The 16014-nt window shown below is 40.1% G+C and overlaps 1 protein-coding gene across 2 annotated transcripts; it reads left to right on the top strand.

Moving 5' to 3' along the window:
• Positions 1-1942: 1942 nt before the first annotated feature.
• On the top strand, positions 1943-14356 carry TAF1A (TATA-box binding protein associated factor, RNA polymerase I subunit A). Of its 2 annotated transcripts, none has more exons than XM_083831983.1 (10): positions 1943-2369; positions 3365-3534; positions 4862-4975; positions 6250-6448; positions 7237-7367; positions 8552-8710; positions 9831-9897; positions 11139-11259; positions 12735-12895; positions 14033-14356. In XM_083831983.1, exons 1-10 carry the CDS (start codon positions 2285-2287, stop codon positions 14152-14154), a joined length of 1329 nt encoding a protein of 442 aa, XP_083688109.1. In that variant the 5' UTR covers positions 1943-2284; the 3' UTR covers positions 14155-14356. The 2 variants fall into 2 exon arrangements, with proteins under 2 accessions (XP_083688109.1, XP_083688110.1); XM_083831984.1 differs by lacking the exon at positions 1943-2369 and adding an exon at positions 2467-2681.
• The last annotated feature ends 1658 nt before the right edge of the window (positions 14357-16014 follow it).

The raw sequence follows: 16014 nt of genomic DNA on the forward strand, positions 1-16014 counted from the left end.
GTTTACACACACTCATTTCTACAGCCTCACCGTTAGGGATCTGAGATCTAAGCTGAGTTAAATGATGCTTAGCTACATGATGCCAGGCTTAGTTAGATGATGCTACATCATCTCTGAGAAAAACATAACCATTCTATTTTCACCCTCCATCTACAGCAATTTAGTATTTTAATCACCTTATAAAAAAGCTTTCGAATTGTGTTTGACATTTTGTTGACATTTTTGAATTTTGAATTGTGTTTGAAATTTTTGAATTCCACATTCTGCAAAAGAGATGGTACCTATTTGTCATTGCTAGTACTGCCTGATGAAAGCTCAAAGAAAGCCTAACTTGTGAAGCTTGGATTTCAATTTTATCACAACTTGCAACCAGCCTGAGTTGTTAGCTGTACTTCTCTTGAAAAATACTTCATAAGAATGCTTAACTCCTAACATAACCATAAAAAATACAAACGTAAGTTTTACCAAAGAACAACGGAATACAAACATGGCAAAATTATAAGACAGTAAAACACTACTCAATATGGAATAAGTATATAAGTTATGCTTTACAACAACCAGAAGAATGAAAGACAAGTGATTTTTCCCTTGACATTAACGTTGTTTTCCTTTTTCTTTTATTTTTTTCTTGACATAATGCTCAGCCTGGTCTTTTGGTCCACTTGCTTGTGAAGACAGAGCTGTTCGATAATTAGGTGTCAGTAAAGGTTATCAAGCTTATCTTTATTAAAAGACCAAGATAAAGGTAACGGTGTCTGTAGTCATAAAGACAAGGGCAAGAAAGGGAGATGTGAAAAGAAACAAGATCACATACTTCTTGCATAAGTCATTGCCTTTATTGTGCAATAATTAGTAGCTTGCAGTCAGTATGTATACATGAGTCTAATCACTGTAGCATTTCCTACAACTTCAAGTATTTCATGGTAACAAGGTACCTACAGCTTTCCCCAATGCATGACATAAAAGAGAAATACTTCACTTCATTTTAGGTATTTCTGGTAAAATTTGCTTCAGCCTTCAACCCCAAAATGCATGTATTCCAGTATGAGTGTTCTGTTAAGTATGGGGAATGTAAAGTTTTATGTGTGTCTACATTTGCAGAGCAATTTTCCTGCACAAAGGTATCTATCAAACTAGTAACTAATACTTATTAACAAGATCAATAGGCAATGTTCACATAACAATCAGCAAAGAGTCATGAGTGACAAAAGAAGATAAAAAATAACAAGCCAAATATAAACGTGTTTCTATGCAAATCTGAGAAATAAATTGGGGGCAAGCTGGATAGTGAAATTAGGGTACTAATGTAAGGCAAATTGGTGTAGTGTAATAGGATGTAATGCCAGACTTTATTAAAACCAGTGATCAGTGAGACACGGATAGGAAGGGCAAATTATAAAGGATAGACAAAGAAGATGACGGTGGTTAAGAAGTGGCGCTACAGAACAAAGACAGTTTATGGTCAAGTTAGCTATCAACAAATAAAGCAGAATACTTATGAACTGAAATTGTTGTCAAAAACAGGAAGAACACAGCTTTAAAAAAAGCGGTAAAGGGACACTTCTGTAGCCTCCCACATTTATTAAACGTGGTATTAAGATATGACACTGAGGTTAAATCTTTAGACACCACAGGCGGCTGCTCTGCCTTGTATTTTTCCTCTTGCCATCTGTTACTGATTACAGCCGAACCAGGATACTGGGTGAGGTGAACCTTTAAACTGAGCCAGCTTATTATTTACTTTATTATTTACTCATCCTCACGTGGCTGAGTTTTCAGGGAGAGCAGGCAGGCAGGGGTGGGGATGGGGGTTGGACGGGACTCGCTTGGAGAACCAAACGCGGACTTTAAACACCCCGTGTTTTGGGATGTCCCGGGTTCGGGCCGACCCCATGTGCGTCCCGTTGCTGGCAGCCATTTCACTGCGCAGGCGCCCGGGGCGGCCCCGTCATGGCGACGGTGCTGCTGGGCGCCCGCATCATGGCGGTGACGCTGCCGCCTTCAGGGCGCACGCGCCGCCTCGGAGGGTTATGCCGCTGGCCTAGGCGCTCTGGGAGCCCCTCTGTCAGCCGAGAGCTGCTAGCGATGGCGGGGGGGTGGTGGCTGGGACACCGAGCGCTCAGGGCTGTACCTCTTATGCAGCAGCTGTGCTTGGCTGGGCCGGCTAGAACGAGCCGGAGCCACTAGCCGGGGCTACTAGCCGGGGCCAGTGCCGCCCCTCCCCTGCCAGGGTCAAAGATGGCGGCCGCCCTGAGGCAGTGCCAGCTGTAGGGGCCGTGGCGCCATGGACGGCTTGGTGGCCGACGCGGGCAGGGCCCTGCTGCCGTCGCTGCACCTGCCCTGCCTGCCGCAGCACTTCTACCGAGCCGGTAAGGGCCGGGCCGCCGCTCTCCCGCCCCGGCCTGCGCCGCCCCCCGTCCTCCCGCTGCGGCCCGTCGTGTGCCGCCCCAGCCCCCCTAACCTCCTTCGCTGGGGCGCTGCGGGTTGCTGGCAGCCTCTGAGCCACGGGTGTTCTTTATGGCTTTTATTTTCAAAGGATTTAGAACCCGTGAAGTTAGAAATAAGCATGAAGGCGTTACCATACAATACTGTAGGTTAATTAGAGGTACTTTTGTAGAACGCGCTGTATTAAAAGTGCTTTGAGCCAGTATTTGAGTTATTCCTTCTCCTACAGCATTCAGGTAGGGAGTTGGTTTGATGAAGAAGGCTCTTGTGGCATGGGTTTTGTTGTGGGGGTGTGTTAGACTGCAGTGTGCAGCTATTACACAGCTGTGAGCTTTAAACAAATGTGGGAACAAGAATTCAGTTTTGTGCCATAACAGAATTTGAAGCAGTCTCCATATAAACAGAGTAAGTGGTCTCCTTCCATGGTTGTACTTGAGAGAATAATTCTCTACGTGTATTTGTGTTTATAGCGGGGATTATTTAACCATTGGTCCTGGAATGGCCTGTTTGTATGTGTGCATATGAGTCATCAGCACGCTGGAGCCATAAGCTCAGCTGACAATAAGTCTCTGAAGAGAGAGAGGTCCCAAAATATAACAAAACATACTGTGAAGTTATCAAAGCACTATGGTCTTCTAATTCTGGTGGGGCAGTAATATGTGATGTTGGTGCTTTGCTGTTTCAAATGCCTTCAGCTGTATGCTGCATGTGGAATAAATAGTTTCATATTTCCAGCTGTTGCCATATTCTCTTTCACTACTGCAGAAAATAGGTGTGTTTAACATCAAGACCATGTAGCTTAAGATGACTCTCTGTAGTGTCTGAGAGAGATCATCTAAGAGAGAGAGCTAAAATAGCAGGTATGTTTGAGTAAAGACTAATAGTGGGTTTGATTCACTTTGTGTTTTGATTTATTTAGCATCTTCCCATGAACACAAATTAAGCTTCAAGAAGAGCAAGGAAGTGTGTTTAAGTTACGTTCAGGATGCCATACTACAGAAGCAGTGGAGAAGAGCTGCAGAGTTTCTGACCTTCTACATTGAGTCACTAGAGAAAGACTATTCTATAGAATACATGGGTCCGTCAGAGGTAAGCCCGTGTCCCTTATCAGAGTTCTTTTGCAGTTGAAAAAAAATACTTGCAAGAAGCATCTGTCATCTTCAGGACCATCATTTGTCTTAGCAAGCTAATCATAAGTTTAAATAAAAACAAGGCAAGACCTGAAAAGTTAGGTAATGTTCATAAGTTAAAAAATGTCCATAAGTTAAATTAGTTCCTGTAAAAATAAATAAATAAAAAATAGAGGCATCGAAGCTTCCAAAAACATCTGAGCCGCTGTGTAGGTGCTGATGTAGAAACTGTTGGATGGCAGACTGCAGAAAGCACACCAGACCTCATCATTGGCACAAGTATGCCTTTGTGCATTTAACCAGTGCACAGTTCTGCAGTTTTAACCAATCTAGCTTGGATTTTGTTGAGATCTCACTTTCAGGGATGCTGAGAATCTACTGTGCTCTCTGATGTGTTTTTTTTCCTGACAAAGTGCTCAGTGCTCCTGAAAAGTTCTCTGGTCTTGTAGGCTGATGTGTTTTTTTCTTACTGTTGTTTGGTTTGTTTCTGTGTTGCGGGGGTTTGGTTTTCTTTTTTTTCTTTAACTATTATTATTTACATAGGTCAGTGGCACAAGAGATGAAAACTTGACATAGTCTAAGTTAGTTCCATTGGTAACGTATCTATGAAAAGCATTCTTCATGTAGTTTTCTAAAATGGAAAAATAGTAAATATGTTTTCAACTGGCATACCATCAATCAGAATCTATTTGAAAGTTAGCGTCTCATTGAGGTCTTTGTTACCTCTTTCAGTGCTTTCATAACTCAACCAGATATTGAGATAGAAGCAGGAGGAAGGGGATCGAACAGAGTTGATAAATAAACTATTTTGATTTGTTTACGTTCCGTATGCAGACCTTGAAAACAAGTGCATGTACATGGGAAAGCTACATCTAACTGGAAATAATCTGTATTGATAAGTCCGAAGAATTGTGTACCTTACATCTCTGTGGGAACACATTGAAAACTTCTGTTTTCTCTAACACCTTTGTATCATACTCTTTTTAGTAAGAGGAGGGGAAACCTTCTGACAGATACAGTTTTCATAAGCTTTGCTGAAGTACTGTATTTATAATGAGTAATTGCGAAGCACCCATGGAACATCGGTTAAAATAAAAACAACACTAGATTAATATGTAAGTAACAATAGCAGTAGACAACACTTAGTACTCATCGTTTATTTGCAATTCAAATGTACATTTTATGCATATGCTACAGTTGCTACAAGTTTGAGATTATATATATATATATATATGATGACTGATCCCATTTTTATACTAAGGTTAGTTTTGAATCTTTTTCCCCAGATTATTTGGAGAATAGGAACAGAAATTTTGTGCAACCATTCACATAGCAGCATAGGAGAGTTCAACTCTTTCATAGAACAGATGAAAACTTTAGGAGTAAAAAGGTATTTGAAGGTAAGTGTACTTAATGCAACCTTGATGATTTTCCACACATTTACCTGAATGTTTACTTCAGTATTGCTATCTCTGAAAGCTCGCTCTCTCTCTCGAAATGTTATTGACAATAGTGTCAAGAAAGATAGTACATTTGAGTTACCAGTTGCATGATATTTCAAGGGCTATTCTATACCTGATCACTTCTCATTTGATCAATGTATTTGATCATAGGTACATATGTCAGTCTTCAGCAGTGCCTAGATTCTTCAGTTATTCTTAATTTAAAACTGTTGAATTCATTTTCACGCATGCCCTGTTAACATCTAATTACACATCAACACCTGTGAAATCTTGTGTCCGGTCCTTAATTTGGCCACTGTGGTCCTGACCACAGTTGTAGTTAATTTTTGCCATCAATATCTGCTCACTTTCCAAGCAGCTAATCTGTATATAAAACAGTAAGCATTATTCTGTGGGCCTCTCTGTCACCCAGCTGTAGTTCTTTTCCTATGATGGCGTGTTCAAACTCCTGTTGTTTTGGTTTCCTTGACTGTTTCTCATTTGTGTCAATGCTTCTCTCTTTCATTCTGTTGTATTTGTTCAAGGCCTCCAACAAAAGTTCTGTACAAGAGTTTAGTGGAGCTAACTGAAGGCTCAGACTTTTATTTAGTGCCTTATCAACATGATAGGGTGCTAGAACATCCCTCTTCTAGGTATTCTGCAGTTGGGTAACAAACTGAATAAGCTACCAAGTATAACCCAACTGCTTTTCCTCAGGTCATTTCTAGGCCTTCTAAAATAGGCAGAGCACTTGTTAATGGCAAGCAGGTTTTTGAGACAGCTGCTTTTTGCTGCCTTGGTAAGTACTGCTGAATGTTTACCACCTGACTGATGACTTTCTGCCACACAGATTTCAAGAGCTTAAGCCATTTTCCTTCCCAGGGATACGTCTTTGTATGTTAGATATGCTTTTGATTAATAATCTTTCTCCAGCGTCTTCTGACAGGAAAAATTACTTAGGTGCTTGTTGCATCTCCCTGTCCCCCAGTGACACCCATATTCTCCCATTCTTGCATTTTTCTCCAAAGTTCCTTGTAAAGATACCGTTTGAAAAATAATGTGTAAAATGTGCTTCTAATTAAAATGTTTTACCGTTTTTGCAATATTTTACATGGACATCAGTAATGAGTCTCTGTTCTTGCCCTGCACATCTGTGTAGACCTTTGCTGTATAGCTGAGGTTCTCTCCATTTTTGTCGTGAAACACTGTGGTATGGACTGTTTGAATTGCAGGTTTGTTTAGAGCATGCCTTCCATCTCCTTTGTAACGGACTAATAGATGAAGCCTACCAAAACCTGTCCCTGGCAGAAAGCTGGAGGTTTGGAGAACAAACAACTGCTCAGGATAAAGAGATGAAACTGGTTCAGGCTTACAGGGGACTGCTGGACTACTATAGCTGGTCTAAGCAGAAGAATATCCTCTTAGAGTATGGTAAGTCCTAGTACAGCTTTTGTATTGAGCTGCGAACTTCAACTTACTTGTTCTGGTGTTTGCAGCAACAGCATTTCCATGTGGGCTGCTCTTCTGCCTGTGTCTACATATGAAGGCACCAAGGTGAAATGCTAGACTTCAAAAGTTGAGGGTGTGGATTGTAATTCTGTATCAGCAACACTGGTGGTGCCAAAACAGAACACTAACGTGCGCTTTTCTAGTGTCCTGAAATGCTGTTCTGAAACAAAGCAATGCTTTCACCGTGAATCACAGTTCTTATATCCAGCCAACATCACCTAAAAGAATCATCAAAGGAGTGTATTCACCTATAGCAGTGACTTCATCCATGCATAAGTACTTTACTGCTGCTAGAATTTTGAGTGCTGACAAAAGCTCCCGAAACTTGTATTTGAGTTTTCCCTTTTTCTAAAGGTGAGGATATGTAGGTTGCTACTTGTATGTGGCACCTAATACTGCATATACCTGTTTGGCTGTCTGGCTGTGTCTCTGCTTATTTCTCTGAAACTAAGTATTGTTGGTTTAAAGTCTTCAGGCTGGTAGCATTCTTGTCTTGGGACACTGCCCATTATGCCCCACAAATCGATTGTAAATTGAGATGAAGAGCAATGAAAAATTCTTATTTCAATACTGGTGGAACTGAGTCCTTTTTTCTTAAAACTTTGATTGGAGTCCTTGCTTAGCAAAATGTGTTTGTCTTGTAGGTACAACACTTCAAGAACTCTCTTGATTAGCAAAGTTAACTCTGGCATTCTTTCCTGTTTTCCTAGAGCAGGATGGACTTGAAGACTCGTCTGTTGAACGGGAAATGCACAGTTGCTTTCGGAAGGCGGCAATGGGCTTAAAGGAGATCATTAAAATACCTGGAGTCTGGGATCTCTTTGTGAAATCCTATGTGGATGTAAGAGCATGTTTTGCAGATCATCTTCCTTTTGTGTTTCCCTGTCTAATTTACACTAAGATGTCTGTCTGCAGTTCAGTTTCATGTGTGTGAGTGATTGAGTGTGGGAAAGGAATTCGCAGGTGGCTTTGCGCTGTTTCACACATCCCTGAATTAGAGATAATGAGGAAACAAGCAGTAGAAACAAAAACCTGAGCAAGGTTAAGATAAAGTAACTTGGCTACAGTGTTAAAGATGAGCTTTGGGCAGTGGCCAGTTGTTGGCTGGCTTAAGGCACGTGTCTGAGGGTCTCTAACCAATTGTATGACAGATTCGGGCGTGTGGGGCTACGAGGAAAGTAGATGTAGTAGTGAAAAAGGGCAGTAAACGTCTCCTGTTCAAGAGCCATCAGGAGTCCGTGTGGTTCATCCCTTCAAGTGACAGTGAAGTTTTGTTAAAAAACATGTAGTACACGGTACCTCACTAGCTTTGATTTGGAGTGTTTGCTCCTGGTAGGGCTGCGGAGCCTCCATAGAATACACAAAGGGCTTTATTTCTGCGTTGCCGGGAAAAGGAAAGACACCCAACTTGCGTGTTCTGTGTTCGTGGTGCTAGCAGAGAAATAGGAGCACAGCTGCTTTGTTTAAATTCCTGAAAGCAAGTTCTCTTTTTGGCAGGGCAATGTTTTTCTTGCTATGCTAGATCTTGGATGCCAAACACGCAGTCCTGTTTTTTAAATATCTTCTTAGAAGTTGTAACTAAGAAATAAAGTTAATCTTAAAATCACTTTGAGAAGATTTACTTTTTCTAAATGCAGATAAGCTCTGACTTCTTTGAGCATTTCTTCTGGAATTTTACTGGGTGCTGACAGCTGCCAAGCTCTGTCACTGAGTTCTCTTCAAAGACATGGCAGGCTGCCTCTGTCTTTTTCCAGTGAACAGTGATGGTAATTCTTTAACAATCAAAGAAGTGTTAATATAATTTTCTCCTATATAAAATTTTTCTCCTTTTCTTCCATGTGTGAATTTTTGGTTACCTGTGATAAGAGAGTAACCAGTAAAACTAAAATATGCTGGTGTTACATCTAACCTGCTGCACTGTTAGACACAGACTGTGCTATCACATAATTCTATGGCAGCCCAAAATTAGTTGTAAGAGTTTGATTGATAACGTGGCAAACTAATGACAGACTTAACTTCTCTTAGTTGTTGGAGTTCTATGGAGACCACCAGGAAGCTCGCGAAGTATTAAGTGAATATGCCTACAACTCAAAGTTTCCGGCTAATCCCAACGCTCATGTTTACTTCTATCAGTTCCTAAAGAGGCACGGTGCATCAAAGAAATCTCTCGTATCTGCACTCAAGGTATGTATTATATAATGAATACAGCCTGTGGTCACTTGTGTTACACGGTGGTCTGACAGTTCAGTTCAGTTGCCTCCTGTTACAGTATTTACCTTACTTTATTCTTTTTTGGGAAGTAGAGGGTTAGAGGAAACTTAGTGGGAGGGGTGCTGATGGGTGGAGCAAACAGTATCCCTTACAGTCTTTGCATTCAAGTCTTTGTTCTGCCTGTATGATTGATGCATCCTGTACCTTAGGGCAGAAACAACCTCAGAGTGCATGTTTACATGGCTCTGGAAGTACCTGTAGACAACATGCATTGATTTTTGTTGTGGTTTGATCTTTACAATATTAAAGAAGTTATTAGATGTTTGGTTTTTTCACATATTGATCCTGTCTAGCAGTTAGGTTCATTGTTTTCAATTAGTCGTTCATTTAAGCTGCAGCAGAAGTTCACTTCTGCTGGCTGGCAGATAAGGCCTTGCTGCATTAAGCTTTTGCAGAGTTGCTTTTAAATTCCCACTTTCATTGTCTTTGCTTATTGATCTTGTTAACTTTCCAACAATGGTTTTCAATCTCTTTTGCCACTTGATGGCACTAAAATGCCATCAAGTATTAGGGCAAATACTTCAAAGAAAAGCTTCATTAAGTTTAGGCTTTTAAACTGCAGCCTGTATGTTTAAAATTCCATCTCCACAGCAGTTTTTAGCAATAGTTTGAAACACTAGTCTCTTACAACATGGTGACAGATCCAAGAACTGGTCAGATGGATACTGCAAACACGATCCAATGCACAGAGCAGTAGATGGGAGCTAGAACTGGCCTAGGATGGAAATAATGTTGCCTTCTAGGAAGGAGACACTGGGTATGTGTTTGGGTTGCTCCTGGATATCATGTTTGTTCTCATTGCAGTGTTTTTCAGCAGTCACCAAAGTATTTCGTCCATTGTGTTAGTGTAGTGTCACAGACGTGCGAAATGGCCCTTGATAGTCATTCTCGGTATCAAGATACTCGGGTACCAGATTGCTTAATTTTCCTAACTAAGACACCCAAAACTTTGAAGTCAGTGCTTCTCTTGATCAGGCAGTAGTCTTGAGAAGCTTTCACATTGAAATAATGTATCTGTTTTTTTTGGTTTCAGATCTTGCATGATATTGTTCCCTCCCATGAACTAATGATAGACTTTAATATCATGCTCCAAAAATCAAGTAAGTCTTTAAATATATTTGCTCTTTTCCTTTATGTTAATCTAGAATGATATTATGAAATTGTTCTGCAGCCTTCTTTGTACTTATTAATGTAGTTCTGTTTATTAAAAGAAAAACCCCAAACCTGACTTTCTGATCATAGGAAACTTTAATGCGTGAGTCAGCAGGCACTTACAAACTTGTGTAAACAAATGCCTTTCTAAGTTTAAAGGCTGATCAAAGCAGTGTGTTGTAACTCACAGCCAGGATCTCAAAAATACATATTTTTTGAGGTACACTAGTCTGAATGCCAGACTCGCTATTTCCTCAATGAGGTTTCTTATTTCTCTTCTGGAGGAATTGCGATGGATCTATGCCTTAGTTTATCGTTACCAATCAAAGAACAAAATCTTGATCCTCTTCAGCAGAGTTTTTATTTTCAAGCTGGTAGAAACATCTTCTAATTTGGAGACTAACTTACATTTTTTAAAAATTTTCTTCTAATTTCCATGCATTGATTGCATTCCAAGCTGCATATTTTCTTGCAAGCTGGTATGTTTCGGCTAGTTGGCAGATTGGTGAAATGTCATGGAATCAAGATGGTTCTCTTCTCTTGTTTCTTTCTGGAAAGAAAAAAATCCCTCTTGGCTGAAACCTCCCTTTTTCTGTTCATGCATGACACGTTTGCTAAGTTCTTGTAGCTCTTGTGGACAACTTGATTTCTGAAGACGGAATTTATAACGATAAAGATAACTTTCCCCACATTTACCTGCTGTGATAGGTCATTTTTAGAACTCCTCTGGTACATTAGCTGCTGATGTGAAATGTCTGTTTTATTCATATCAATCCAATTTCTTTGTTTTGGTATCTCAGGGCTTGAAGTGTTCCAGGGCACTGTGTTCCCTTCCCATAGAAAGAACATGTTGAACAGCAGCACCAGCTGGAAGCTCTGATTACAACAGCAGCAACTGTTGTAAGCAAGGCAGTGTGGGATAAGCGAGCAGTCCTATGTGTGCCTCTTGAGTCAGCAGTTTTTGAGCAGGATGGGAGTAGGGAGAGGGGATCTTTCTAATGAATTATGCTCTAGACCCAGGAAGTCTTCCTTAACTTTTCTCTCTTGGAAAAGGCAGAAGATAATGGGGGAACCCTCAGTAATTGGGAAAGCGGCAACATGTGGGAAGGCTGGATGGAGAACAGTATTTCAGTTGTTGCTTACTAACGAGTTCTAATCTAATTAATTAATTGGCCTAATCTCTTCCCAGAGAAACGAAAAAAACGTCGACTGGGGCTAGAAGTAATTTTTGCAGCCTTGGATTATGCTGGCTCAAAGGAAAACGTAAAAGCATGGAGTTGTTTGGCAAGACAGGTGAAACAAATTGTAATGTAAGTGTTGTGTCTCTGATACAATATACTAAAACCGAATTTGCGTGTCAGTTAGAGGTCTTCCACTCTGGAAAATTGATGAAGTCCCCCTTTGTAGCCTTCATCTTCCGTGCTGGTGAATGGAAGAGTCAGTTCACCTGAATTCTGTGGCAGTGCTTGGCTTCAGTATGCTTTTGCTGGGAGAAAAGAAGAAATTATAGAAGGAAATTCTCAAATTTCCAGTATTGTCATCATGTGACAAAGGTTTTTACCAGGTTATGTGCTTATGCACAAGGAGCTGTTCGAACATTTCGATATCTTTTGCTGCCCATTGCTATTCTCACTCTTCCAGGAGTTAAAATAAATAAATAAATAAATAAAACCCCAAAAACAAAAAAACACTTGTTTGGTCTTCTGCTCTGTTACGCATACATTTTTAGAAGTTGGCTTGAGAATTGCTGAGCTGCAATAGGGGCATGGTATATTGTGTACAGACTGGTGTGTTGTGTTTTCCTTTGCTGTGTGATGACGGTAACTGTTACAGAATGCAGCCAGTGTATTCTTAAAAGCTGAGCCTGGGGATTGATGTGTCATTGCCTATGCCGTCAGACAGGGACTCTGATTTAAGAAGGAGCTATCTCCAGGCAATCCGTGCCCAGAAGGCCTCTGATGTCTAGACTTTTTTTTCCCAACAAACAAGATTTTATTTTTAAGTCTTATATATATTCATAGTTCATATATTCATTCATACATTCATTAGTTCAGTACTGCATTTGACCCATTTTTCTGATTCATTGCTTCTTCTACTTCTACAGCATCTGCTGTTAAGGTCCAGAAGTTAATGGATTAAAGCTGGGAGTGTTGTTGCATACAGTTAACAAAACGGCATAATACTTGAACTTTTCCTGCATTTTTATATTTGAAGACACAACTTCAGAGTATCTTGAAATATACAGGACATCTTGGTCATATTAGGGGAATATCACTTTCTTGTTATAGGTTGTTTCCATTTCTGAAATGCTTGGTCTAAGGTCTTTGTTATGTGAGTTAATGAGGTAAGATAAGTATTTGGGACTGAGGTAAGATAAGTATTTAGGATAAGTTAGTCTTTGAGTATGCCTAGGGTAACACAAACCTTTTTTAAAAACAAACCTGTTCATACTACTAATTTGTTGACATGAATCAAATGTCTTATTACTATTGACAAACTGTCATATGAGTCAAGCTCTTGCTTCATTTCACACCATAATCTGTGTTACTGCCAACTTTCAGTAAGGCTATTAGAGTTTACCTCCTGCCTCACTAGTGTTGCCAAGGACTTTAATAAAAAAAAAAAAAGGCATTTCTGTTTAAAATTAATACTTCAGTCTGCAGTGTAAGGTCAGTCTGTTAGCAATTGCTGAGACTTGTAGCAAGCTGAGTATAAAATTCAGTGCCTCGTATTCACCATTTCATCCCAATTTAAGTTTTTCTATAATTTGTTTTACCTTTTTTAGTTCTGAGAAGCATCTTGACTGGATCAAGGAAGAGTGGAACTCCAGAAAGGACTGGTGGCCTGCCTTCCATTTTAGCCGCTACTTAGCGAAAAGGAATTGGCAGGAAAACGAAAGCCTTACGTATGAAAAAGCTCTGGTGGCTGGAGTCTTACTAGGAAAAGGTAATACTAAATGTTCTTTCCTTTTTCACTAGGTAGGATAGAAATAATGTCTAGCTCTAGCCTGAATGAGACAGGCAGCTGGTCTACTCCCTGTAAGAAATGCAGATCCATTCATCTAGGATTGACTATGGTCTTTGAAGCTGAACATGGGAAAAATGTTTAAAATGGTTGGGTATTCCTCAGTAAGACATACTTTGCGTAACTTGTCTTATCCTGGTTTAGGGTTCCATTTTATTTGGCCTTGTTGAGCAGTCACAATACTACTTATTCTCTTGTTTATAACCTTGAAAGCACAATTTCAAAAATAGCCAACAGGCTCCTGAATGGGTATTGTGAGGACCGTGAAAAGCTTGCTTGCTGGATTACAGTTTGTGCAGTGTATCAGCAAACACTGAGCAGGAGACGGTCCCTAAGGACCATGTGAGTGTTGTAGTGCTGGAACGAGTTAGGAAGGAGGCCTTGAGTGGAAACAGTCACAGTTTGGTAGGAAGATGAAGATCGTGACCTCTTTGGTAGCATTCTCTGAAATGCTGCTGAAACTAAGTGGTAAATCAGGCTGAGAAGCAGTAGCTAGGTTGAGAATGAGAATATGGTCTGGAGAGCACAACATACAGACGAGTTTGGACTTTTGGATGATTAGACCTTTTGTTAGCTTTTCTACAATTTACCTTCCATAACTCATAAAAAGAATTTCTTGTGTTGCAAGCCTTTTTTGCTTTCAGTAATTTTATTAGATGTCTCCCACCTTTTATTTCCAGATGTCTGATAAAATTTTTCCAGTCCTGATTTTCTCTAATGAAGCTTCTGTGTGTATTGGTGTTGATGCAAGTTTCTATTTTACTTATCCAATGTGATAAGAAAATATTTCTTTACTCCTGACGTTTTACTTAACGTATCTGAAGAGTAATACAGTTTTCTGCAAGATACAGCGTACAGTTATATAAATGTAGAATCTTCCCTGGGTAATATGAGGATAGTTTATTTAGTACTGCAGTTATGTTGCTAATGTGCCTTGGGTTATTTTATTATTTTTTGTTACTGAAAACTTAGATGTTTGCATGTTATTTAAAAAGTGGAAGGATTTTGTTTACTTGTATAATAGTATAACTGACATCACTTTTTCTTCTTTTTGCTTAGATTGTAAGTACTTTAAATACGTATCACACCAAGGCTGCAAAGCTCAGGTGAAAAGATTTCGGACACTGAAGAAATTTGTGAATAGGCACAGTCCCGTCTACCTGAGAATATCTGGTCTTTGAGGTTCCTCTGTACAGCCGTGATTAGGAGGTGTCTTTGAGGTTCTTGCTGTATTTCTTTTTTCTCTGCGAAACTGACTTCTGTATTGGTACTGCTCTAAAAAGGCAGACCCTATCAACTCAGTAGGTTTTTTATATATTTCTTTTAAAAAGAAAGATGCTTTGGTTTTTATTTACTTCATAATAACGTGAATATCAATCAACATATGGGGCTGAAGAATTTCTTTAATATTAGTCCCATGCTTTTGTGTGAAATGCAAACAACACTGATTTAAATACACCTTGAAAAGTATTTGGTATTTGTGGTATAGAATTTTTGCACCAATAATATTGTGGGGTTGATCCTTCTTATGTTCAGATGTATAGATGGTGATTTAAAAGGCTGCTGGAAAGTAGTTCAAAATCCCTTCACAGCCAGCTGTAGCATTCGTAATGGCTGGTGTGTCTTAACCTAGAAACAGTATGTGATACAGTGTGAAAACAAGCTTTTCAACCTGTGAATGTTCCATAACTTGTGCTTATAAATAACTGATTTCCTGAAATATATGGAAAATGGGGGAGAGGTCTATAGCGTGTTTTTTGCATTGTATATTGAGAAGAATTATAGGTCACGAAGGCATATTGCAGACCGTTCAAGTAGATGAGGCACTTCAACGTATCCAGTATCAGTCTGCATGTGACATCCGTGGGTTGGGTCCAGTTCAGAGGACGTCTTCACGTTGCTGGTAGCAGTGAGGGAAAGGTTGCCACAGCTGCATGGTTACAGAGGAAAGCTCGTGTGCCAGTGCCTGAGAGAGAAAAGGCACCGAACTGCTGAAAACTTCGCTACCTTGGAAGAGACTTGCTAGAACCTTTTTGCAGTCTTGCCTAGGAGTTGAAATGCACACTGTTGCTGTGTTTAGAAAGCAAACGTTAACGTGTTGTCATAAGCTAGCATTCTGGTTCATTTAAAAACAACAACGTTTCCAAATACTACTTCTGTCTTAATGACAGGTCTGTAGAACTCCTTTGGATGACCTGCTTGAACCACAACTGGGAGTGAAATAAAGATGTCTTTAACAGCATGGTGGTATATGGATAAGTTCATCTTTGCTTTTAATAGCCAAGTGTTTATCTGGGAGTTTGGTCTGGGTTAGTATTGAGTCTTGTGATGTGCTTTGAATCTGAAATATCATGAGCTACTTGCCATAACTGCGTGCTTTATCTTAAAAAACAACGAAAAAAGACCAGCAATTACCCTAGTTGTTTTCAACCTGTGTGCTAGTTCAGTTCTGACTCCATAAGGATGTTGCTACCTCATTCTGTAATAGTGTAGGGTTTTGTAGTAGGTCTTAATTGAACTGAGTTCTGCCTGTTTTAATTTAGACTGTGCAGTTTCAAAATGCTCTTCCTCTACAGCTGGTAAAGTGTCCCACATCTCTAGGAAGCAACCTCCCTTATTCCAAAGGGTGATCCAAAGAGCTGCTCTGTGACCCTACTTGGTAGGTCTCATATCTGGACAGTGGGGGCTGAGGTTCTCCTGGGAAAGCCCTGGCAGGCAGCCAGACAGGGTGTCCCTTCCTTGGTGCCCTTAATTTGGGTTCCTGCCTACCACTGTGCTCCTCTGTTCCTCTGGGCTTCAGAGCTGGGCCTTTGATGGAGCTGATGACTCCAGCCAGGCCTAGGAGTAGCCTGGCAGGGTAGTATTTGTCCTCTGTGCTACCACCTCTTTCCCTCTCTGTGCTCTTTTGTGGGTGTGCAGGTAAGGTTTTATCATATAACCTAAAATAGAATAGTAACAAAATTAGGTGAATTAGATGTTAGAGTTCCTGCATAATTTTCCTTCAGTGTGGCTGCCTGTGGGAAACATGTACTCCTTGCAGT

The sequence above is a fragment of the Anser anser genome, assembly GCF_964211835.1.
Source record: "Anser anser genome assembly, chromosome: 3".
Classification (NCBI taxonomy): Eukaryota; Metazoa; Chordata; class Aves; order Anseriformes; family Anatidae; genus Anser; species Anser anser.

Coding starts and splice junctions, on each gene's coding strand:
- TAF1A (XM_083831983.1), top strand. CDS start 2,285: ATGGACGGCTTGGTGGCCGACGCGGGCAGGGCCCTGCTGCCGTCGCTG. Junction 2,370..3,364: donor GCAGCACTTCTACCGAGCCG/GTAAGGGCCGGG, acceptor TGATTTATTTAG/CATCTTCCCATGAACACAAA. Junction 4,976..6,249: donor GAGTAAAAAGGTATTTGAAG/GTAAGTGTACTT, acceptor TTTGAATTGCAG/GTTTGTTTAGAGCATGCCTT.